Consider the following 25,547-nt stretch of genomic DNA (forward strand, 5'->3'; position numbering starts at 1 on the left):
CCTGGTTTTTTTGCTTGTCCCTCTGAAATTTAAAAAAATTCAAAAAGAGTTGTGTCATGAAAAGAACGTTTATAAGTCTTTTTCAGAGACCCAGCTTCCTGTGTGTGTTGAAATATTTCTAAGCATGCATTGAGCTGTATAAATGGTTTGAAATGTACGTCACTTTGATAAGACTATCAGCCAAGCAGTGTAAGAGTAAGAGCAGTAGGTAGGTTAGGTCCCCTTTTCAGGCCATCAAGGCCCATGGGGAATGGGGGACAAGGGCCACCATTTTTCTTGGCCATCCGACACTGGAGGTTGAGGTGATGTGGTCAATATCGCACTCCAGCTGGCCTGTTACCCCCAGAAGGATTAACCCCCAAGCACTCATTTGGAAAGGAACCTGGGAGCTGTCTGGAAGGAATTAGAGAAAGCTACATCGCTTGCCCCTACCTGGGATTGAACCCGGGACCTTCCGGTCAGGAGCTAGACGCCCTTGCCATCTGAGCTACCACTGCTCTGGAGTCAGACCAGTGTAAGTAAAAAAAAATGATCAGCTGCTATATTTAAATTGGTTTGTATTGAAATGGCCAACGGTCAGCAGAAAGCTCATTTAGTGTTTTCTCCTTCATGCTGTCGTGCCTATAGAGCCTGTCATGCTCCTTAACGTTATTTCTGTTCAGAACACCTGTGACCACTGACTCATTCGGGTAATGTGACTTCCAAATTGAAGGCTTTCTTGCTTAGGTTTTGTTTTCAAAAGGATTTTGTTTTCCTCAGGCAATAGCGACATGTTTTTCTATTGTGTAATTGGTCTGCAATCGGTGAAGGTACTGTTTAAAATGCCATGGACTGAAGGTTTCCATTTAGCTGTGCTTTTTTTCCCTTATTAACTAGTTCTCAATCCAGATGATCTCCTGGGAAGCCTTCTTTCTGGAATTTATGAATTGTGAATTACTCTTCCATAGGGAACTTAATCAAAAGCCTTCTGATAATCTGCAATGTCACATTCCCTGTGTGCATTTGCTACTGTTGTTCGAGTAGTGACCATCAACAGCAAGCGTAGCCTGAAGGAACAGGTAAACGTTTATTCTATGCTGAAAGGAAAAGAAAAGAGGTTTGGCTGTGGAACTTTATTCAGGTGTGTCCATTTTATTACTTCTTCACATTTATTCCATTTTATTACTGTTGTGGCTTGTTCTGAGAACTCTTAAGCTAGGCAGGACCTACCTTTTCTAAATACATTCATCCATTTTCTACTTTATCCAGTTTGTGGGGAAGTCTGCGCCTATCTTAGGCACAAGGAAGGATTTTTAAAAAATCAATTTGATCTCTTTTTCTAGGATATTTTCATTTAGCTCATCCTCTAGTTCTAATACTGATCGGTCTAATAATTACTTGATGGAGCTTTCTCACCTTTCTTATGGATAGTTACTATATACACAATTCTCCAGTCCTTGGGTATCACCCCTGTCTTAAGTGACTGAAGGGTTGCATCAGTGGCTTCTGAATAACATCTCTTCTTTCTGTGACTGTTGTAAATGTTGTTGACATCTACCTTAGTGAACACCTGAGTTTACTACTCGTTTAGTAAGTACGCAATCTAATTCCTTCTCATTGTCTAGAAATCTCTATTAATGTCACAAATATATTTTGCTTGATCAGCATTTTCTGTTGCATTGCATTAAATATGTTTTCCTCTACTGCAATATTCCTTTCAATTTCTGTCTTGGCCTTTCTTTTTTTTTAACCTGTTTGGAATTCATTATACGGTCATCCTTGATTCTGTTGTTTGATTTTATAATGTCCTTTTTTAAACTTATTTTTTCCCAATTGATCTGTGAACCGTTTGGGATATTGTGTTGAAGACTTTAATAACATTACAGTACTTTGTTAATACTTCCCCCTGGTGGCCAGTTATAAACTAATTTAAAAATAAGTTGGATTCTTATTTTGATCAGTTCCTCAGCAATGAATGTTCCTGACATGTGGGTGTATTAACACACTCTCGTTGCATGTTTGTTTGCTAGGTAAACATTTTGTCAGTTACAAATAGTAATAGTTGTGTTGTGCTCTGTACGCGACGCATAGCCTTGACTAATTTCTGCAATACGTTTTGTTTACACGTATTTGTCAACGTATGTGTAGATTTGCAAACTGCTTACTTCTAACATAAGAACATACAGAAAATGCCACAGCCAACCACTGATCAGATCATGAAAGCAATTTTCCAAAGTCTGCTTAGAGAAAATGTAACAGGTGGGTTTAATCTCACACAATGTTTTGTTTATAACAGAAATACTAATTGCAAAACGAGTGCTTCTGTGTTCTGCGAGCTCTTTTCCATACCCAAATTTACAGTATGTGACAATGTATTGCATACACCCTGGACACATAGCAGCTCTATTTATAGTTTATTTATGAGTTTATTTTATTTAATTTCTATTGCTCTATATCTATTATGTAACTTTAAGTTGGTAATGAGCTGCTTATTTTACCCCCCCACCCCTGGTGAGCTCGTAGAAAAGACATCTCATTGGCAGCAACTACTGTAGCCAGCAGCCATATCACTCTGCAACTCACAACTGGCAGCCACTGGAGCTCAGCAGGTGTGAGCCTGGCCAGTACCTGGATGGGAGACCTCCTGGGGAAAACTAAGGTTGCTGCTGGAAGAGGTGTTAGTGGAGCCAGCAGGGGGGCGCTCATCCTGCAGTATAGTGACGGGGACACTATACTGTAAACAGGTGCCGTCCTTTGGCTGAGATGTAAAACCGAGGTCCTGACTCTCTGTGGTTGTTAAAAATCCCAGGGTGTTCCCCTGGTGTCCTGGCCTACTATTGGCCCTTACCAATCATGGCCTCCTAATAATCCCCATCTATGATTTGGCTTCATTACTCTGCTCTCCTCCCCACTGAGAGCTGATGTGGGGTGAGCATACTAGTGCACTATGGCTGCCATCGCATGGTGGATGCTGCACATTGGTGGTGGTGGAGGGGAGTCCCCATTACCTGTAAAGCGCTTTGAGTGGAGTGTCCAGAAACGCGCTATATAAGTGTGAGCAATTATTATTATTATTATTTATTACTGCTGCACGCTGTATTGTTGTGCATTTGATAAATAAACTTTGACTGATTGATTGACTAATGGGTTGAATGCAGTTTGAATTTAAACTTGGCTGATGTTGCAGTTTGTGTGATTTAAAAATAAAAGTACAATCTTAAAGGTACACAATATATTCAGATTTCTTTTTATAGTTCATCATCAGAATACTGAAGAATCATTGTGTAACAATCAGGAGAGATGTAAACCATGCATGCTAAACAAAACTAATGTTAGATTCTCAAGGTAATGAGAAGATGCATTAGATACATTAAGCATAAAAAAAAACTTATGGAGAACTCATCATTAGTCATTAGATCATTAGACAAAAGACATGGAAATGGAAATCGAACTTTTGGTGGTGAAAGGAGAAAAACAACCAGAAATTTAAAACTGAGAAAGCACTTACACAGCTATTAATGCCTAGTACTCTTAAACTTTGCTTAATGCTAAATAGCATTGAATCAACCTCAAATATTGAGCTAATAGGAGTAAATATCAGAATAACAGCAAGCAAATATAAATCAAGGAGCCTATAACGAGGAGGGGGTGTGGCCAGGCTGAGGTTCCAGCTCCAGTGTGAGTGTCCTGGCTACAGAAGGTGTGCTGGAGAAGCTGATGCGTGTTGGAGTTTATCCCTGTAAAAAAAAAAAAAAGATCAGACAGCCTGTAGTTACTGTGCCCTCCCTGTGCCCAAATTAACAAAATATCAGATGCAACTGAAAGAAAACGGTATCTTCCGTTTGGCTAGCTCGGTTTTAGGGGAACACGTGTATTATTTCAGTGAGTACTTGAAGACACAGTTCCTGCCTGGAATCTTGTGATTTTGTCAAAGCATTTTCTTACTACAATCATTTCGATTATTTTCTAGCTGCTACTACACATGCCTGGCTCAACAGCCATTGAACTTTAGAGTACGTCAGACCTGCAGAGACAATGTCCCCCTGGAATGATGTCCTCCCTCAAACATTTTGTAACAGCTCTGGATGTTTATACAGTAGAGGCCTAGTGTATGGCTTATACTCAAGGTCTAAGCTATAGTAAAAACCCTAGATTAACCTGTGACCGATGTTTCTAGACATTTGATGTACATTGCACTTATTAATTCCAAACGATCTCAACACCACTCATGGCTCTCCTTGAGGTGTCCCACCCAAGTAATGAGCTAACATTGCTTACCTCCTGAGATCTGATGCTTTTAATGCAATTTTGTTTTGGGCTAATTTGGCATATGGGGAGGTGGCCACTTTCCAAGGGACTGGAATACCCTAATATGGTGACAGGGGGACACTGTGCTGGTCAATAAAGATAAGAACACAAGAAAGACTGCAAATGACAGGACATTTGGTATTGAGTAGTTAACTTATCCAAGCTTTTTTTTTAAATTAAATCAGATCCCATGGCACATGTTCATAAGAGCAGAGGCGTTGACTTAACCCTGCTGTTCTGACTAAATTCCTCTGTGGGCTTGCAGTGACTGGTTTATCTAAATTCTGTTCTTAATCGAATTGGTGACGTGATTTCCCACTCCCCCATCTGACCTGTAAGATGGAGAAACAGGCACATAACAGCTTTACCTAAAGATGATTTAATCTGCTTGTTTTTCACACCTTATGCGTGTATGTGTCAAAAGCAAATGTCCCATCTGAGACACTAAAGTAGGCAAGTAGCTCTGGGGCATCATTCAGGTGGGTGATGCTCTTCTGTAGTGGATGAATTGTGTCTTGCCCTACAGTAGATGTAAAACATATTGGGATCCTTTGGGATAAAAAACGTTTAAGTGTAATTATTGTGGTTAAACATGCCAAATTGCCGCGGTTTAAAAGCGCCTTTGTTTTCATCAGCAGGGGAGGCATGAAGTTGAGGATGTTGTTTAACATTTGAAAAGATTAAACATGTCCAGCCACAGCCCCTGTAGCGCCTGCTAATACTAATGTTTGGGTTAACTAAAGTTTTACATCAAATTAAATAACAATATTGCATATATAAATCCTGATATATAAAACGTAGTTGCATATAAAGTAGTTTACATTTTAAGGTGTGTGTGGGGGGGGGTTGTTGGGTTTGAGCTGTTGCACAACAGCCTACTCAGGGTTAAGTCACTCGGCTTAGTTGTGTCCTTTTGGAGGATGAACACAAAGGGGGTAATCGCAAAAAAATTCAAAAACAAGTCTTGCCTGGCCTACTTTTTTTTTGCCATGTTGGTCCCATACTTCCTCTTCAGAAAATGCACGTATTTGTTCCTGCCCTTCCATTAGCCCCTCTCAATGGCCTAATAACTATTACTCTGAGGACAGCTGCTGCTTCACAAGCGACAGAGCAGAGTGCTTGAACTCCGAGGAGGTTATATTCCCTACTCATGCACTTGAGAGTCTGCCTGGCAGACGGAAGAGTAAGGTCTTCGCATCTTTGATCATTTAGCAGTATAGTACCATTTATGGGCTTCTCATTGTCTCATGCTCTGTGTTAGGATGACTTTGCTCTTCTCATCTTCAGAATCCATAATTGCAGCCGGTAAACAAAATTCAATGTCTTTTTAAGCTGACGATGGTGTTTGTAGCAAAGCTGATCTATCAAAAGTACATCTAAGAACTCTTATCCACTCTCCGAGGTCTAATTTAGATCTACTCGGCATCAAATCTTTCTTCCACGGCAATACACCATGCAAATAACTAGTAAAGCAAATTACCATTTTCAGTCCATTGATCCCATAAATGTTGCAAGTCTGTGTTCCAGTGAAGACTCCCCGAGTCTGTTCACAAGAAAAAACACATTCAAATTTGCATCATGAAGTATGGAAACAATTAGCGCAAAAATATGATACTACTGTCATGTAAACACGGAAACACTGCAGATGCATTCAGTTTACAGCAAAAGGATTTCCTAAAATTTGTTAGAATGACTGAAGTCCATTTTGACATAGAAATATCAGAAACTCGCAATTTAAAACTTGTACCTAACAGATTACATTTTAAACATGCAACAATTACAATAACCTATTTCATAATCATCCAACACTATTATTAAGAACACATCCACCGCTTATAAAATTATAATTTATCACTTATTCGCTTAAATTGAGGTTTTTGACAAAAACTGTTAATGTCGCATCTTGTCAAATACGTGTTAATGACTTTGCATAATTAAAAGCTATACAATACATGGTCCTATGCTACATTTCTAAACACCTCTGGGCGCTAGTATATCACTTTTTTAAAATCTGAATAATCACATTACGTTCACCAAGAAAAACAACTCCCTCTAAAATAAGGTTTAGGTCAATTGATTAGTCAGTAAGCCCGATCTTGTCTTCCCAGCGTTAACGATTTGCTTAAAACTAAGAACCACACATTTACAAAGAGAGAAGGTACTTCAACACACTTGTGCGCTCACCTTTAGAATGGCTCCAGAACAACTGTTTCAGCTCCCGAAGAGCCTCCGTCAAGTTTTCGACTTTGTCATGCAGGTAAACGTTTTCTTCTCTCAAGGCATTGATTGTGTCGTGGAGCTCAAACGTCACGCTGATTTTAGGAAATGTTGAAATCGCACACACGAGAAACACAACTTGTATAAGGGACATTCTGTTGCAGACCCTCCCGTCCATTTAAAAACCGGGTCTTTAATAGGTTATATCGGACGCTTGAAATTCCATTGTTAAAATGGAATAAAATAAAAATGTAAATCCTGAATCGGTCAAACAGCAAACACAGAGCTCCCTTTGCCAATGACCAAATTCCGTATTTCTGTTTTCAGTAGAAGGGAAGGCTACAATTCACTATTATAACACAGTGGCAAATCTGAGTTTTTGACGCCAGAGGTGACGGAAAAACAGGGCCAGCAAGCTATTTTTGCAGATCAATCCGATTCTTTCGCTTCAAAGACTCCGACCACGGCGTAACCAGCCAACGATTTGTGCCCGACTCCATTATCACAGCAACGAGATTAAAAAAAAAAGAAAAGATTTTGTTCTTTTGGGTGATTTTATAAAGGGTTACATATGACCTTACCATTAGCAAATGTCAAATTACCTTCATTAACCTTGTATAAAACAATACACCTCTTCGACAGACATTCTACATATTTTAGTTGCAGGAAGGACCACTTAATTCTGTACTAGATAATTAATCAGGAGACATTATTTTCTCACTTTTCAAACAGATGTCATAGCTAATTTTCATATAATTAAGGTTATTAAGGTTAACACACTTTCTATATTAGTAATCAATAAACTAGCGCGACAAGTTTAATTAGCCAAGACCTATTACGGTATCCACCATCATTATCTCCTAAGGCACTGTACTACAACATCATTAAATGACAGACTGAAACAATCGCTTTGTGCATTAAGGTTTCTGGGTTGAGGACAAAAAGAGGTGATTTGGTAAAATATCTATATAAACAGGTCACGTTAAGCACCTCACTGCCAGGGAAAGTCAGGTTTTAATGCCATTTAACAAGATGTTGAGTGCTTTGATTTAATCCGACAATCTCATATAAATACTGCATTCAACCTGAAACATTTCAAATATTTCCAAGTCAGTAAAATGTTCTAGATCATCTCCAGATTACCCGATTCCCGAACCAAACTATGGCTGCAGAACATTCTTAAAAATGATTTTACCCACTGCTTACAGATGTTAATTTCAGGGTCAGGGTTAAAAAGGGGAAAGGAAGAGCTTGCTTCTTCCACATCATATCAGAAGACTGGTCACAATTGAATCGATAATGCACTATATGCCATATCCTCTTGCAAATAAAGGAATACAGACAGTAATATACTGATAGGCATTAAAACAACAGATGAGTATTGTAACCAAAAGCATTGTGTTTTTAAGAACATGAAAGTGATTTCTTGCTGTATAATCAGACACCAGGACCTCATTATATTTTAACAAATGTTTATTGACTTTTTCTACTGAGTCTTTATGCGGTCTTGGCAGCTCTGGTGCGCTTCTTCTTCACAACAACTGGCTTCTGGCTCCTCAGGAGAGCGCTGGCACGGCGCAGAGCAGCCTACAGGGAAAGAACAGGCAATTCATTAAAAATATTCACCTGCCAACATTTTAACCTGGCGCACCCTTGAGTATAATCAAGTAAAGAGTGCACCAAACAACATCTGAAAGTAACCTTCCAAGTGTGTACTTTAGGACCAGTTCTCTACCTTTTCAGTTTGTTATAAACCACTTGTTTGGAAGGCACTCGGAGAGCTTCTGGTTACTAAAACACCCTATCAAAATGTTTGTTCCAAAATGTATTTTTAATCAATTAAGATAATCCAACATCAGCTTTTTTTAATTCTAAAAGTTAAATTATTTGATAATTATCAAATTGAATGAGTTTTTCTCTTAGCACACCAGCCACAGCATCCTTTATGTGTTAAATTAGAAGCTGCCCTTTCTTCAGGGTTTAATCTTCAGAATCCAGACTAAATACTTGATGTTAGCCTTTATGCAGATTCTGGTGGGGTTTTTCTTTACCCTGTACTAATGTGCTGGCAAATCGTGGTACTTCCTTTTGCAGAATCTAAATACGTTTTCATTTTTGTAGATAGAATAAAAACACCGAACGCTAACATTTCCTGATTTTATTGTTGTCCCAGCTAAGGCCAACTTTGTACAGACAAAAGCTAAAGGCGTCCTACAATGGAAATGATCTAAATCTGAAGTAGAGGGAAAAACGCCAGCAGTACAGACATATGCAAAAATAAATCACATCATACAGGACAGGCAAGATTACAATGTGCAAAGCCCTCTCTTTAAATGTTCCACCAGTGCTCCGACTGAACTAAAACTGGATGCGAAAATTTGGGCTGCTGCACGCGAGGGAGGGAGACTGGAACACGTACCATGCGGAGATCCTTCCTGTACTTGTTCTTGCGGATGATATGACGCAGGCTGCTCAGAGTTGCGCGCGAGTTCTTGTTGACGGTGATCTTCTCGTAAGATGTGGCGGGTTTGCGCTGGCCTGCAGGGAAAAAAAAGCCCCCTGCAGTTAAAATACACGCCGGCCGGCGTCTCTCTCAAACAGCCAGCTCACACATCAGATCTGCGGGAATCAGGAGCGATCCGGCAGCTGAACTATTCTTGCTCTAGGTTATGAAATCTTAAGACTCAGGAGAAAGTGGCATCTTTTCAAGAAAAAGGAAACCAAAACAAAGTGAAATGTTTGCACGGCATTCCAAATCAGTAAACACGCAGGACATTTTTAATTTTTTGGTTCGAAGACCAGAGTTAACCACACAAAATGCCCATTACCAGCTATATAAATATTACAAATACATTCTGCCTTTCTATAATTCGATATTTCAGTCAATAAAGGACTAAATTAACGATAATAATGACAGTAAAAATCACCAGGCCTTTAAACTCTCTTTTTTAAATCAGGCCTTTGCTTAGAGGCACATTTTGTGATAGTTTAGATTAAAGAGGGAATCAAAATATTATACCTGCACGTTTCTTAAGGACAACAACAATTCCCTTTCCGTCCGCTGCTGGCTCAACGCCCACAGTCTTTCTGTGGACAAGTCCATTGAAGCGGAAAGAGTTCCTGGACTTAAGGTTGTTGGGTTCCTAAATAAAATATATACACACCAGACATGAGCAAAGAGTGTTACAGTAAACAGTTCTTGGGCATTACAGAATCAAGCAGGCACGACTATAAGCAAAACCGTGGAAGGCAAAAATACGATTAGCACTTTTTAAAATGAAACTCCGAATCATCGCGTTTGAATCGCCTGAATACGAGAAATGCGACTTACCGTGCTGTAGGTCTGCCCGTTCCTCTTGAGGAGGAAGCTGGAGCAGTTACGGATTACCATCCACTGCAGATGAGCAGACATTTTTACACACCTGCACAGCAAAGAGGAGAAAGGGAGAAGACTTAGGTCGGCACGCTTTACCGATCTGAGCGTTATTTAGTCTAAACATGAAAATGACCAGTGGCTACGGTGTGATCATCCCCAAGCGCCAAGCAGGCTCACGATTTATACATTTGAGAAGTTGAGACATATACAGCGCACAATAAAAGACTGTACGATATGCATTCTACTGTCAACGAAATTAAATATTCATTTTTTTTTATCAGCTCTGGGAACAAAAAAGCACGTCTAACTTGAGTACTCAACATACTAAGAAAATCAGGAGCTGTATTGTTGTAACGCTTTTTAACACCAAACTACGGCCAACTTTCGTTCATAATGTGCTTAAGATTCTGACTCGGCTGATGTGCAGATGTCCAATCATACTTATGTCAAGTCAGGGCGCCTAGCAAAGATGGAAAGCATGCTCAGAAAATATTAATCCTAAATGGAATTAACATATAAAATACAAGAGGGATCATTCCGTGCAACAAAAAGTTATAAGACAAAAACAAGTTTTTTATTCCCAAACAAACATGATTTACTGTATGTATAGATGTGTATTTTACCGGAGGCCTAGCAGTTACAGGCCTGAAAACATACATAGTTAATGCTATAATTTGTATTTAAATGACAACTTCAAGGTACTCGAGAGGTTTTAAGGCCAAGGGATGTAGTTAATACTCTTTCATCGGGAATCTGTTTATAAGAATACAGATAGAACTCTAAAATATCACCAAATTCAACTTATAAAAACCAGCAGAAATGCAACCACGTTACCTTCAGCGGCAGAAGAGAGAAGGAAAGGAAGGAAGCCTGGTCACATTAGCCTTTTCACATATCACTCCTCGCTTACTACGAGTTAGGAAGTACGGAAATATAATTTTGGTTTTTCTTCCGAAATAAAGAACACAAATTTTAAAAATAAAATTAATAAAATATATATTTACACACAAAAATATAAAAAATTATAACAATAGCTGTGTCTTTTTTATATTTTCACAGCGCTTACTCGGAAGGATACTGTTCATGGCAAAAGGTGTGAGGCGGCTGCAAAAGAACCGTCATTTTCAGACGTGTGTATTACGTCATCAATCTGCGCGGATATTACTTCCATTAGTAGAAGACTCCAGTGTCAAGAATAACCGAATTAAACATTTAACAAGCAATGCAAAAATAACAAGATGCACATCATTATAATAGTGTTGGATCAACTGTAGATGCAGAGTCGACCCGTTTACCTTTACAGACTTAAGATGTCATGATGAAAAACAACAGCCAAAACACTGAGACTTACTCTGCCATTGAAGTAGAACGACTTTAGTAAGTTGGATCCAGACGAAAACTATTAATGAGTTGAGTACAAGTTTTTGTGTGGTTAATAGGGCACCGTAGATTGTTAAAACGGAGTGAAATCACGACGTCGGAATTAAGAATGTGACTATATTATATGTCCAGACACAATAGAAAATGTGAGATTTAAATCATGATTTAATATGTAATGATCCTGTGCATGAAACACCAATTCCGCATACTTGTGAGGAATTATATTTAGTGGAAACGTCGACGTAGAATACTTACTCAAATATGTAACAGTACATGCAGTCGTGTTCTCCTTTCGTCGTGTGAGATGCCTAGTGCATGTTAGTCTGGATACTGCATTAGTATGGATATGAAGAAGTTCTAAAAAAACTTCTAAGCCAGCGCCAAGAAAAGACACATATATTACTATAATTAGCGTGCTAATATTTGTTCCTGTTTTGTTTTTCCAGAATACAAAACAATTAGAAAATGTCATATGTGCCCAATTTCACAAGAAAATCCAGATGTCACAAGAACCTGTGAACTAATCTATTGGGTCCGGCTATTTACTTCTGCTGCTGATGGAGGATGATGAAGAAGAGCTTGACCTGCTTGGGGAAAAGCTCTATACTCTCCTTTACCCAAGACATACTGAAATGGCTGGAAAGCTAACAGGTGAGCTACGGAAAACTGTCTTATCTTGCATCATGCTGTTTAGTGCTTTAGTGCTATTTAGTGCTTATTAACACTAAATAAAGTGTACAAGATAAACCTATTATAATGTATTCTTTAAAAAACATGACTACATTTTGTTTGTATTATATAGAAATTCAGGGGAGACAGCAGTTAGGAGACATGAGGAACCAGAATTTAGTTTGGAACAAAATAACATTTTAAGAATCATGAAGTGTTTTTTTTTCTCATTTAATACTTACCACACTAGTTGTGGGGCTCCTGGTGACCTCAGAAAAGGTGCAAGAGATCGCATTGATGGACAAAAACAATTATATGTTTTGATTCCCTTTTATCTGGGGATACTCCGCAGGGATGTTGCTGGAGCTTCCCAGCTCAGTCATCAAAGAGATGTTACAGGATGAAAGGATGTTGTCTGAAGGTGTTGAAAAAGCTCTCACTGCTCTACGGCAGTTAGCAGACACTGGGTGAGTTGAGGAAACTGTCTATATAAAGAATGATTGTTGAGGAAGCCGTATGCTTTGTTTCTTTCCTGTACTTTAACCATTTCAATCAAGTCAAGTCAAGTTCAAGTTTATTGTCATTACACTCATATACATGATATATGGTATAACGAAATGCTATTTAGCTAGCTCTCGGACATAAGTAGTACAAAGAGAAAAAAAAACACAACAACAACAATACAATTGTGTAGCAAAAGAAAGACAGAGACAACAGGCAGTGTGCAAAAAAACAACAACAGACGATGTGCAAAAAAAACAACAACAGGCAATGTGCAAAACAACAAAAAAAGTAACAGGTTATGTGCAAAAATATGCATCAACAGAATAAAATAAAGGGATAGAAATTATGGGGAGTGAGCTTTTGACATGTATGGTAGAGGTAGATTGCAATGTGTGTTTGGGTTTTTGGTAAGAAAGAAAGGAAGAAGGCACTGTGAGGTTCAGATCATAGTGAGAGTGAGAGTGAGAGAGGCTGGGAATTTAACAGTTTGATAGTGCGGGGGTAAAAACTAAAAATTTGAAGAAGGTCTGAAGGCTATATCACATCAGTGCTGGACTGTTAATAATAATAATTGCTTACACTTATATAGCGCTTTTCTGGACTCAAAGCGCTTTACAGGTAATGGGGACTTCCTTCCACCACCACCAATGTGCAGCCCCACCTGGATGATGCGATGGCAGCCATAGTGCGCCAGAACGCTCACCACACACCAGCTCTCAGTGGGGAGGAGAGCAGAGTAATGAAGCCAGTTCAGAGATGGGGATTATTAGGAGGCCATGATTGGTAAGGGCCAATGGGAAATTTGGCCAGGATGCCGGTGTTACACCCCTCCTCTTTTCGAGAAACACCCTGGGATTTTTAATGACCACAGAGGGTCAGGACCTGGGTTTTACGTCTCATCCGAAGGACGGCACCTGTTTACAGTATAGTGTCCCCGTCACTATACTGGGGCATTAGGACCCACATGGACCGCAGGGTGAGCGCCCCCTGCTGGCCCCACTAACACCACTTCCTTATTATTATTATTATTATTATTACTACTTCCAGCAGCAACCTTAGTTTTTCCCAGGAGGTCTCCCATCCAGGTACTGACCAGGCTCACACCCACTTAGCTTCAGTGGGTTGCCAGTTGTGAGTTGCAGGGTTGCTGTTCTCTTATCTGGGGGCCAGCTAGCACTAAACTTTATTCTTGGTTTCTTGAAACTTCATTGATATTTACTAGGTTTAGGCTAAAGCAGAAGAAAACATATGTGGTGTGTACACCGCAGTGCGGTGGCTCTGTGGCTAAGGATCTGCGCCTGTAGCTGGAAGGTTGCCGGTTCAAATCCTGTGGCCAGCAGAGGAATCCTACTCCGTTGGACCTCTGAGCAAGGCCCTTAACCCCAACTGCTCTAGGGGCGCTGTATAAAAGGCTGACCCTGCACTCTGACCCCCAGCTTCTCTCCCTGTCTGTGTGTCTCATGGAGAGTAAGCTGGGGTACGCGAAAAGACAAATTCCTTATACAAGAAAATTGTATATGGCCAATAAAAGTGATCTAATCTGATTTTACTATACTCTGCAGCAAGACTGAACCTTATGTTGAAGATGGGACCTCTATCTCCACCGACTCCCAGGGTGATCAGCTGTATGAGCTTGTGGACGTCTACAACACTGGATATACTGAGCAGATAACAGGTGATTTATTGCAAACTGAAAGTGTGCAGATATGGATCATGTCTGAGCCTCTGAACACACACATTAGCATTACCATGTCTGTCTGAGCCTCTGAACACACATCACCTTAACGGCCTCAGCTTCAAGCAGATATGCTAAAATCCACTGGACAGTGCCAAAATAACCAAAATCTACAGGTATTTGCAGAGAGTTGATATTTTAGTTCTTATTTTCTGAATATCAGAAATGGAGAATTGCAAGGTTTAAGAATTGAGAAACTTCTATTGCCTATGTTGAGCTGTTTGTGCCACAGGTCAGTAGGTGGCATTGCACTAACCAGAAATTTGGTGCACAGATTACAAACTGGCAAAGAATGGTATTCTAACAATGTCAGTTGTTGAAATACCTAAATATAATATTAATCATCCACAGTTAGTGAAACAGAATAAAATTAAATAGAATAAAAAGAAAAAGAAAACACCTAGATTTCATCTTAACCTTTTGTAGCAGGCAATGCAGTTTTTATCATTGGTTTTTCTTTTTTTCTTGTCTGGTTTTGAAAACAGGATCTTTCAAACAGCCCATTTAAGGCTTCTTAAACTGTGAAATTAATAATTTGAGTGTATAATAGCTTGCTTAAAGAGTGATGAGAGATTTGTTAAAACCACATCTTTAGCACATGAATAAAATATAGATAAAAGGATGTCATATAACCTCTAAAACAATACGATATTAGACCTCTATGGTTATTGGCAGTTTATGAATATTAAAATGTTTCATGTGAAACACTAATATTATCAAATTAATATTAGTTATCTTCATTTAATGTTTGTTTCTACAATCTAGGGATGTTGCTAGAACAGAAGAAGGAGGATGTGCAGAAATTACTTTCAGATCCCAGTCTTTTAGAGGAAAAGGTGACCATTGCATTAAAATCACTGGAAGAGTAAGTGTGAAGTTTGATGGGCTATTCTCATGCAAGATTATTTCAAGTGTATTTAATCTCTATAGGAACCTTTAGGTTTTTCCTTTGGATAAAATCAGTTGTAAAATGTGCATTTTCTTCAGACAGAAACAGATGGAAAGTGAAGCAAGCGATTCTTCAGAGTCCGATGTGAAGGAGAGACTTGGGGAGAGGCTGTTTGATATAGTAGAACAAATCGATGCAGCAAAGTGTGCAGACATCACAGGTGAGATTACTAAATTTTGACCTGGGGTGGTGGTGAATGACAATCCAGCAGGATTTAAGAGTCAGCCTTAAATCAACCACTTCTATCCTTTGGAAATATTTTATTTTGAACACTACTCGGATGAAAATGAATTTCTATTGGTTCAGATGAAGCAGGCGGTTGTTCAATCAGAGAGTTCAAAGATCGATTTAGATTGAAACAAACACCCTCCAGCTCTCAAGAAGTACATTTTGCCATTCCTGAATGAACGGGGGTGATATTGCCAGTCTGGCCAAAACACCTGCTCCAAGCCTTCACTGTTGATGTATATCTGTAAGACCTGCTGGAACATAAATAGGATATGGCCAGCAGCCAGATCACCCTGCAACTCACAACTGGCAGCAGGTGTGAGCCTGCTCAGTACCTGGATGGGAGACCTCCTGGGAAAAACTAAGGTTGCTGTTGGAAGAGGTGTTAGGGGGCCAGCAGGGGGCGCTCACCCTGAGGTCCATGTGGGTCCTAATGCCCCAGTATAGTGATGGGGACACTATACTGTAAACAGGCGCCGTCCTTCGGATGAGACGTAAAACCGAGGTCCTGACTCTCTGTGGTCATTAAAAATCCCAGGGTTTCTCAAAAAGAGTAGGGGTGTGGCCAAATTTCCCATTGGCCCTTACCAATCATGGCCTCCCAATAATCCCCATCTATAAATTGGTTACATCACTCCATTCTCCTCCCCACTAATAGCTTATGTGTGGTGAGCGTTCTGGCGCACTATGGCTGCAGTTGCATCATCCAGGTGGGGCTGCGCATTGGTGGAGGTGGAGGGGATCCCCATTACCTGTAAAGCGCTTTGAGTGGAGTGCCCAAAAAAGTGCTATATAAGTGTGAGAAATTATTATAATTCTAATAAATGCAGGGACAGTTGGTGTATTGGAGAACATTATTCTTCATATACAGATGAAGTTATAGATCATGAGCGACAGGGGCATTTTTGCGCTCGGTGGCCGGCTCTAGTTCCTGTCCTGTTATGTTCCCGTTTTCAGGTATGCTCTTAGAAATGGACCCTGGCACTCTACAACACGTCCTGCGTGATAGAGCCATGCTAGAGGTCGCAGTTCAAAGAGCACAGTCAGCCCTGATGCCACGCTACAGCCAGTCTTCGTCCGACACGGGCACGATGTCAGACACGCTGGGAGAGCAGCTGCACTGTTTTATCATTTCCACAAGCTTCAGAAGACATGCAGAAAGGATAACAGGTAAATCAGCCCCATCACGGAGGTGACTAGATTTCTGAGCAAATCTGTATTGCAGGGAGATGAGCACAGGCAAAGGCTTTCCATGGACTGTATACGTAAATGGTTAATTATTAGGTTCATGTGACTGCAGATACCATTTATCTTCAGGTGGAGGGCAGCTGTAGCTTTAAAGTCGTTCTGTGTTTTGAGAACAGAATCTGTCTTCAGATTCAACATAGACTCTGAACGTGGGGGGAAAAAACACGTAAACTAAAATTATATATTTTACAGGGATGCTGCTGGAACTGCCGAAACACATTGTGACTGAACTCTTGCACTCACCAGATAGACTGCTCAGGAAAGTGGAAGAGGCAGCATCAAGTATTGAAAACGAAGGACGCCGTCACTGACCGACATGTACAGTAGACTCGGAAATTTACAACATACTTTCTCCCTGAAGCCCCCAGTTACAGTCAACGTCTTCTTCCGCAGATCAAGGACCTCCTATAAAAAGATGCTCTGAGGACATATTTCAGATTTCTTTGCCGTCATTCAAAGGGTGCGTGATCACTCCTCCCTTCACTTTGATCAGAAATCTATGGGAAAACTCTGATTTTGTGATCTAGTAATTGCTTGTTTTTCTGTTCCATTTTTGCTAGAAATAGCTTAGCGTTCTTCAGAGTGTGGCTTTCTTTCTGGATGTTGTAAATGGATACTGCTGTACAGCATTTGTGCACTGACAGGTGCTTTACACGCCTGGTCTTCGAGCTCTGGTAGATGACTGAAGTCTCAGTTAAACTCATTTGATTCATTTTTGAATCAAATAAACTCATGAATCATTTTTCAAGCTGTCCAGCTCATGTTACAGATTTCCTTTGAACTGTGACATAAGTAACTTACTATCAACATTGGAGCAGAAGAAAATCTTAAAAAGTTCCAATTAAGCAATTGCAGATTAAATAGGATGAAAACCAGCAGGTTTAGGGGTCCCTACCTTAAATGGGATCCTTGTTTACTCTGTGGTACCCCTCAGATTATTTTGTCAACAAATCAAATTTATTTTTTCCTTTTAACACCTGTTTCCAGTATTTAAGGAGAGTTCTCAAAACTAGAAATCAGTTTAACTAGAAAGCAATATATTGACGTTTAATTTTCTGCAGAAAATGTAATTAAAATTCTATCCATGTATATGAGAAAAAATAAACATATTTATATGCATATGATTAATAGGACTACATCTTCTTTTCAGAAACTAAACAAGTTAACAAAACAAAATCAGATGATAGTATTTAAACATGGCTAAAATGCTGTAACTGCCTAACAAATCTGAATTGTTTAATAAGTATCTGTAACTGAATTATGTAGTTTAGATCAAAATCTTTAGTCTCAAAATATATTTCTTTCTTCCTGGAGACTACATGCAATATAATGTATAATATAATGAGGAAGAACCCAACTAATTTAAATTTCTTGTAAAATCTAGGTTTTGCTTTTCAAACTGTGTCTCATTTTAAGTTTCCTACAATATTTTGCTTAAAACGCATGTCGTCTTTTCTTAGAGACAACATTTCCTACCTGATTTCCTTTATGTTTGATAATCTGATTAAATCAAAGGAAAATATGAAAGCATCATACACTAAGGTGCCCACCTAACTAGATTTTGGAACAATTATAGAATTCTTTTCTTACCCACCATCAGATACCAGTTAAAACTTGTATCATAGCAATAGAATATCTAAATGATTCTGACAGCATGTTTCAAGCTGTGCTTTTGTTTAATGTCTCTGTGTACACATTTTTCATACTTTTCAACAGCTCTTTAACAGTTCTAGATACACAAATCAACATTAAACATTAACAATAAAGAGGTATGCTTTTTAAGTAACAATTCAAATATTTTCATTTCTGAAATTCAACAGCTTCATGATAAAAACAAGGCAGTGCAAAGTTTCTTTCTATAAAAACGTTAGCCGAACACTTAAAACTATACTTTTTTTTTCCAGCCTAAGAAATTTAAAACAACTGCAATATGTACATTTTCTATACAGTATTGTGTGACTAAAATTTCGCTTGACAGGTTATCACAAACCTAGGAAATAGTGCAATCTCCCAAAGAAATCTTATAAAGCGTACCGTAAAAATGATAAAAGGGTATAATAAAAAAAATTGCAGAGATGCAAGTTTTTGGATGAATTACATTGGACAAAGCTTTTAATAGCTACAAAGTGAAGAAATTTCACTGTGCTGCTCGTCCGATGCTTCATTGTGTCTGTAGAAACACTGGAACATGTCTGTGTTTGTCCTCTGGTTTAGTTCCCATGGACTGGGACTTCCTCCATGGGATGAATCTGTTGAGAGAAAATGTATATTCATTCATTATAAGAAATGTTACAAAGCTACTGTATAACTTCTGCCTAGGACACTGTTTTATTTTAGCACAAATAAAACAAGTTATTTGTTCCTAACACAAGTTAGGAAACCCAATGCACAAAAGAATTCTGAGCTACAATATATGCAGTACAGGGTAATTTTAAAACAGCTGTTTTGGATTTGTTATAATCCTTCTAAATAGAGAAATGGCAGGCAGAAACAGAACACATTACAGCAGTAGTAAAAAAAACTGCTCAAAATGAGCATTTTTAATTGAAGAAATTAAAGAGCAGGTTGCTGTTCTGACTTTATACTCTCTAACCAAAATATTAGGAACCTGCAATGAAGAACCTGTTGCGGCTCTTATAGGAGGAGGAGGGCATGTATTATACAAGGTCTTGAAATATCAGACCCATCTCATCTAGCCTTCAGCTGAGACTGGGACAAGTATCATGATGTGGGGCACAGAAGCGCATATCCACCAGCTTCTAATATGTCCTGAAAGCACATGCTTTGCACTTGTACAAGAGACTTTCACAATGATGCTCCACAATCCTCACTGTTGTCCTAAAACTACCCTGTACTGTGAGGTAGAAATGGAATGCACATTATCTTACAAAGACACAACCAACGTGCGTACTGGGAGACAGCCATGCCATTCCATTTGAAATGCTACCACGCCTGTAGCATTCTTTGTACAAAAAGATAAAAGGTCTCACAGTTCAGATTAAACAACACACATTCTCGAACTGGCCATAGCCAAATGCATCCCTGGATAATATTATTTAATGCATTACGCATTAAATAAACATGCATTAGAGAATCCAAAAGCATCCTCATTGAAATAAACTGACCTTCAGTTGGTCCTGGCAAGCCTTTAAGGCCAAAAAGTGTGAAATAATTTGTCTGCAATTGCTCAAATAAAGGACAATAGTTGCAGTGAGACATAACAAGAAAGCAAATCAAAAAGCACACCATTAGAGTAAAGAGGCTGAAAGGGGTTAGATTGGTAGGGTATGGGATTAGGAAAGCCAATGCACTATTAATAGGAGGAAGTCCGAGACATTGGAATATAAAGAGTGTAAAAAAGATGAGTAACTTAAAGCAGACGTTTCCTGGGGAGCTAAAGTGTGTCTTCATCTGGGAGTAAATTCCCGAAAGAATTTGAAAGACTGAATGAAAGAGCTGATACGTCACTAAACAGGAAAAATGTGTTGCCTTCATCTTTGAGTATTTTGTTAAAATGAAAATTCAGAGGTATCTATCCATTATTTGGTTTCCACAGAAATATTAAAATTATTAAAAGATAGTTCTAGAAGACTAATACCTTTACGCAATTTGCTTACTTTTTTTTTGCTTACAAGAGTAAATTAAAATATTCCTTTAATATGTATGTCTGTCACACATGAGCACATCAAGGTTTCTTAAATTGACAGAGAAAATTACAAAAAAGTATCAAACGATAAATCTAAAAGTTTAGTTTTATTGTAACTCACCTCTAAGTTGCCTCTAGCTTTCTTCAGTACACCATGGGTCAGAGACACTGCAAGAAAAAAATGAACATCTAAGGTTCTGTTTTTGAGTATTTCAGCTTTAAAACATCAGCTATGCCAGCCAACCTATACTCTCCAGAAAGGTTAAAAATGTATTTCTCTAACAAAACATCAAGCAACAATGATGCTTTTAAAAAAAAAAAACACGCATCAATAAATCAACCGGAACGGGCATTCCTCCTGACTACCCTATCACACATGTTCACTAAAGAAACTGTTTCTGTTATATTGGTTTTGTGAGGAAGAGGAGAAATGTGTATACTAAAAAATACACAGCAGATGTAATAAGATAAAAAATTAAAAAGTTGAAAATCTTTTAAATGATATCTTTCCACACGAACCGAAAGAAAATAAATGCACAACACAACAACATACATTCTGCAACACTGTACACATATATTTTATATGGCATTTCAGAACAGATCAATGCAGTGTCTCAGATGAGAAAGCAGCTTGTGTTCCATAGCTTACATTGACTGATGATGACTTTCTCCATTCCCTCTTTCAGCTGGTTGGTGGTGTGCAGACGTTTAACAGTGCCCGTAAGCAGTCTCTCTTGTTGCGATAACTTGCACCTCAGTCTTGTGATTTCGTTCTTCAACATTTCACCCTAATTGGGCAAAAGAAAAATGTATTGTGGTTGCATTCTCATTTTTAGTTAGTCCTTGTAAATGTGGTCACAAGAACTATGCTGACCACAGTTTCCCACATGCAGGGTACATCACAGAATATGAAATTCTTGTACCTGATGGCTCTGACTGCTGTTGACAGGCGTATTTGTAGGAAGGGAAATTCTCCATAAAAGCTTTAGTAAACGACTGGCTTCCTCTAGAATCTGCTGCATTGTGTTGACGTTGGTTGAGAAGCCTTTTAAAAACCGTTGATCCAGTACCTGAAAAAAAGTGCCAGACAAGTTTGGGTACTTATTTATCCTGGCCTCGTGCTCCTATTCGGTGTATTGTTTGCTGTATGATAAAAATTGTAAATAAAAGCATTTAGCCCTGAGCACACGTTTCCCCATGGGATGCAGAGTGAAAACCTAAAACCTCAATGCTTCCTGATAAATAACTATTTCTTTAGACAATAAATACAAACAAAACCATAAATACAATAAATACAATACAATACAAAACCATAAAAACACTAAGGAATGAATTTCATTTTTGCATTCCTTTACTTAAATATCATTAAGCATAAGGGACTGTGAGACACACACGAGCCGAAAATTTGATCAACATAAGTCACAGCAAAAAGAAACAGACCCTGATTACCCAGAATTACAACAAATCCCAATCCTACTGGGATAGGGACGGGGGAACTCAGTTGAACTGGCAGCCTAGTGTGTGACCTCCTGTCACAGCCTGAGGAACAGTGAGCCTGTCTACCAGTGATGCTCTACTGTATATGTTTATATGTACATATCTTATGATTGTGTCTTTATTGTAAATGTCTGTAGATTTTTGTTTTAAATTAAATGTATTTGTTTTGCTTTGGCAACACTGGTTTTACTCATTGGTCATGCCAATAAAGCATCTGGAATTAAACTGACTGTGGTGAGGTCCTAGTTTACAAGCCCAGAGTTTTGTCTCAGTAAATGCCTGCCTGCAGTGCTGCGAGCTCTCTGCTCAGTTGTGTCGTCTCACGTGCAGGATTCCCCTTTCGTCAGGGCATGGGTGGAGGTAAAAGCTGGTTCCTGTGCTCGGCCAAAGTGGACCTACCTTCGATTCCGAGGCTTGCTGAGAAAGAGCGTGGAAGCACTCCTGCAGGTGCTTGTCCATTCCGTGGGTCAGCATCTTCCCCTCTGAAATCTGCTTTCGCAGAGCATTGTAGTCCTCTATGAGGCCCAGTACGTGGCGGCCGTTCTTGTTGGCCCACAGGCGGTGGCCTGGGACCAGTCGAGAGGGGGTGGGAGACGCACTGTCTGCAGAGCTGCTGCTACACTGGGAAGCACAGTCCAGGTCGCTTTTCATGCGCTTGTTGATCTCTGAAATCCAACAGAAAGCTTTTTTGCAAACCTCTGACGAGGCCCATCTTGGACATTCTTTACAAAATGCCCGTTCTCAGTTACTGACCTTTTAAATGGACTATTTTTAACACAAAAGCCAGTATTCCTTGTAAATGTACTGTGGCATCTTATTCCCCCAATGCAAGTCATTTCAAAGTAGCTAAAACAGATCAGCAGTTATACAAAGAGCTAAAACGGTGCCACAGTTTCATGGTGTTTAATGGAAAAAAAAAATGTAGCCGTACAACACACCCTGCAAGACATTGGAAACGTCCTTGCCCGTTGGAGTTCGGCCCGATTTTGCTGACCCGTGGAAAGACGGATGTGGGAAATGTTCACAATTGTCATTTGTTGGCGATTTTGCAGCATTATCTAAAACACAAAAAAAGACTTCCCTTTATGATTTGTATAGCTCCGGGGAACTCCGGAGCAGGCTTTAAACACTGAAATATTCATATAAAAAAAATTGACCCATAGAGTATAATACTGGCAGCCATCCTAATGGGATCCGAACATAAACCACTTTTCCCTGCTCAGCTGTTTTCAAATAAAGTATATCTGTTTCTTTCTCGTAATCCTCTTTATATCTCCACTTTCCGTGTGTGTATAAGAGTTTGTTTTATGTGACCCACATGGACTGTATTCTACATAGCTACGCTCTGTACGTGGCACTTTAGAGATTGCAGTTGCCATTATAAATGTTATATAAACAGAATTTATAAAGTATTAAAAGGACAACAGATGTAATAATAACTAATCTCTACTATTTGTATGCATACTTTTATATCTGCAATTAGTAATAAGACCTTAATCCTTACTATAGCCTGAACCTAACCGGAGGGCTATTTGCAGAAGGAACCTTGTTTCATTAAAATAGTTTTATTAATGCACTAACAGCAGGCTTATTATCCATTAATAAACTGAGATCCATTGGAGGAAGATGGCATGGCTCTCTGGGACTACAGTTGTCCACCCCTGTCCTAGGAGGAACAGGGAACATCTACAGCAGTGATCCGTACCTCCACTGTTGCTGAGTGTTGAGTGCCTGTGCTCTCCCGACAGGAGGTAATTGATATTGATGGTTGACGGCGATCCTTCTGCTTTGCTTGGCCCCCTCAGAAGCTGCTCCTCCAATTTCTGGCGCAGGGCGTTGTTAGTCTGGATGCTCCTCTCCAGTTGGATTCTCAGATGGCGAATTTCAGACAGGAGCTCACTCAGGTCCAGGGACCCCGGACTGTGGACAGGTGTGTCTGGGGTTTGGCCCACAGCTGCATCTGAAACTACAGATGATCACAGTTTAGGTTTTTAGTACACGAATGCAATCTCAAGGAAAATACAAGTCTCAAGTCTCAACATACTGTACATAAAGACAGGAAGATATATCTTAGAAGCTTAATAATTTGCTTGAGATGTACTTATACTCATGACATTTCCTTAATTTGCTACAATTCACAGCACTGGATATAACTTTAACATTGACAGTATTAAATGTATATATAATGGAATACGTGTACTGTATATTTCAATTAAACTATTATAAAACAACAAGATCATTATCAACTTAACAGAAACAGTCGATTACATTGATGTTACAACCCAAATATGTAAAACTAATAAGGAACACGTAAAGATTTATCCCATGCTGAAAAGAGATGAAAAGAAACACAACGTTTCGGCTGTGGAGCCTTCTTTGGGTGCGACTGTTTCTTTTCTTCTCTTTTCAGCATGGAATAAACGTTTACTTGTTCCTTTGCAGCCTACACATGCTGACGCAGCTCCCTACTTGGAACTACTTCATGTAAAACTAATGATCTGAACCAGGTTTATGATGAAATAATGGCTTACATGATTATGAGCCTGCACAAGAAATAAAATGGAAAATATTGATACCTTGCCCTTTTTACTAATACCACTAAATGTCTAATTGCAAACCATGGAAACTCATAAACCATAAGAAAGCTTCCCTATTGATCTTTTTTTGGTTTTTGTTTGCATTATTAAAATAGTACATCCTTATTCACAGTTCAAATATAGAGAACAGTTTCATTAATGGACAAAGCACAACATTATGCAGTAATAAATTTGTTAATTTCTGTCCATTTTCAGTCTGTAATCTAATACACTAATCCCCAAACTATGCTACCAATATTTTCTGAATATTACAACTTTAGGAGAATACACTCACATGTTGGACATTTTAAACATTAACAATGCTTAAAAATATCTAAGATGAAAGCATAAATTCATAACCTTGACACTACTACAGATACAGTACTTACTGTATCTGTAACACTGGCCAGAGAAAAATAATGACTTCTTAGAAAAAATACTTTTTTGAATATTTTAGAAAGCCAACAGATACTTAAAGCAGAATGTCTCTTCCCAACTAAATCATGTAGTCTGAATTGTTTTTCATACAATAATGTTGTGTCATACAAATGACAAAGTGCAGGTGTCTGTGATGCAGAAGTCTCTTTATTACATATGCATATGGAAGTCTGGCTTGCAACCACCAGACTTAAAAAAAAAGTAGCTGAAGATGGTTCTTTATACCTTAAAACAAAACCAGTTACTATGACACATTCTAAACAAATGATAAGACAGCAACACCTGCCAATTAATTATATCTAAGTTGCAGACTAGACAACAGTTAGTTCTTTTCACATTCTGGGTGTACAGCCAACTTACCAAATAAATGCCCTTTATCTTACTGACCAAAGACAGGCAGCATCTTTATATATTTGGGCGCAAAGCTAACGTCAAGCCACTAGACTGCATAGTTTGCAAAAATACAAAAACAAGAAATGATATTATGATCTCATTCCCCAGATGTCTCTCTTATCTCTTCAATAATTAAGCTTATTTCTAAAGCTTTCTTTTAAAGAAACATGAACATCATTAACTCGCAAGACAAAGGTGCAATATAAAGAATGCTTTCCTCTGAATAAGCGGAGACAGACATGTTTTTCATGTGGTCTGACACACTGCACAGAAATTACACTCACGCTGCAGCTCGCTGAGCTGGAACAAACTGACCCAGTAAGATAGCCCAGACTAGCCTGAGGGCAAGAGCTGGGCTGCACAAAAAAAACCCAGCTCCACCTGATTTTTTACTGCAGTAAATA

The 25,547-nt window shown here is 38.9% G+C and overlaps 3 protein-coding genes and 1 long non-coding RNA gene across 12 annotated transcripts in view; 1 reads left to right on the plus strand and 3 right to left on the minus strand.

The window, feature by feature from the left end:
- Positions 1-3,187: 3,187 nt before the first annotated feature.
- LOC138225007 (uncharacterized) lies at positions 3,188-6,929 on the minus strand. The gene is made up of 3 exons (XR_011183539.1): positions 6,472-6,929; positions 5,768-5,830; positions 3,188-3,716 (listed from the first exon to the last, which is right to left on the minus strand). It is a non-coding gene; the product is annotated as an uncharacterized lncRNA (long non-coding RNA).
- A 1,030-nt stretch (positions 6,930-7,959) lies between these two features.
- On the minus strand, positions 7,960-10,806 carry rpl28 (ribosomal protein L28). The gene is made up of 5 exons (XM_006640534.3): positions 10,715-10,806; positions 9,836-9,926; positions 9,524-9,647; positions 8,924-9,042; positions 7,960-8,091 (listed from the first exon to the last, which is right to left on the minus strand). The coding sequence occupies exons 2-5, from the start codon at positions 9,914-9,916 to the stop codon at positions 8,002-8,004; spliced, it is 414 nt and encodes a 137-aa protein (XP_006640597.1). The 5' UTR covers positions 9,917-9,926; positions 10,715-10,806; the 3' UTR covers positions 7,960-8,001.
- A 215-nt stretch (positions 10,807-11,021) lies between these two features.
- Positions 11,022-17,335, plus strand: LOC138225008 (uncharacterized). Of its 3 annotated transcripts, none has more exons than XM_069183549.1 (8): positions 11,022-11,289; positions 11,707-11,911; positions 12,282-12,396; positions 13,996-14,108; positions 14,934-15,033; positions 15,156-15,277; positions 16,303-16,515; positions 16,786-17,335. In XM_069183549.1, the coding sequence occupies exons 2-8, from the start codon at positions 11,818-11,820 to the stop codon at positions 16,902-16,904; spliced, it is 876 nt and encodes a 291-aa protein (XP_069039650.1). In that variant the 5' UTR covers positions 11,022-11,289; positions 11,707-11,817; the 3' UTR covers positions 16,905-17,335. The 3 variants fall into 3 exon arrangements, with proteins under 3 accessions (XP_069039650.1, XP_069039652.1, XP_069039651.1); XM_069183551.1 differs by having other exon boundaries at positions 16,840-17,335; XM_069183550.1 differs by having other exon boundaries at positions 11,022-11,257.
- A 915-nt stretch (positions 17,336-18,250) lies between these two features.
- The window catches only part of cdk5rap2 (CDK5 regulatory subunit associated protein 2), a 49,872-nt gene continuing 42,575 nt past the window's right edge, over positions 18,251-25,547 (minus strand). For 6 of the 7 annotated variants that reach the window (XM_015366725.2, XM_015366728.2, XM_015366724.2 and 3 more), the window contains 7 exons: positions 23,442-23,702; positions 22,675-22,794; positions 22,136-22,401; positions 21,163-21,309; positions 20,889-21,027; positions 20,361-20,407; positions 18,251-18,842 (listed from right to left, as the gene is read on the minus strand). In XM_015366725.2, the coding sequence (XP_015222211.2) occupies positions 18,804-18,842; positions 20,361-20,407; positions 20,889-21,027; positions 21,163-21,309; positions 22,136-22,401; positions 22,675-22,794; positions 23,442-23,702 (1,019 nt within the window). In that variant the 3' untranslated portion in view covers positions 18,251-18,803. The remainder of the gene's footprint in view (positions 18,843-20,360; positions 20,408-20,888; positions 21,028-21,162; positions 21,310-22,135; positions 22,402-22,674; positions 22,795-23,441; positions 23,703-25,547) is intronic. The other variant, XM_015366726.2, reaches the window with a different exon arrangement.

The sequence above is a fragment of the Lepisosteus oculatus genome, chromosome 24, assembly GCF_040954835.1.
Source record: "Lepisosteus oculatus isolate fLepOcu1 chromosome 24, fLepOcu1.hap2, whole genome shotgun sequence".
NCBI lineage: Eukaryota > Metazoa > Chordata > Actinopteri > Semionotiformes > Lepisosteidae > Lepisosteus > Lepisosteus oculatus.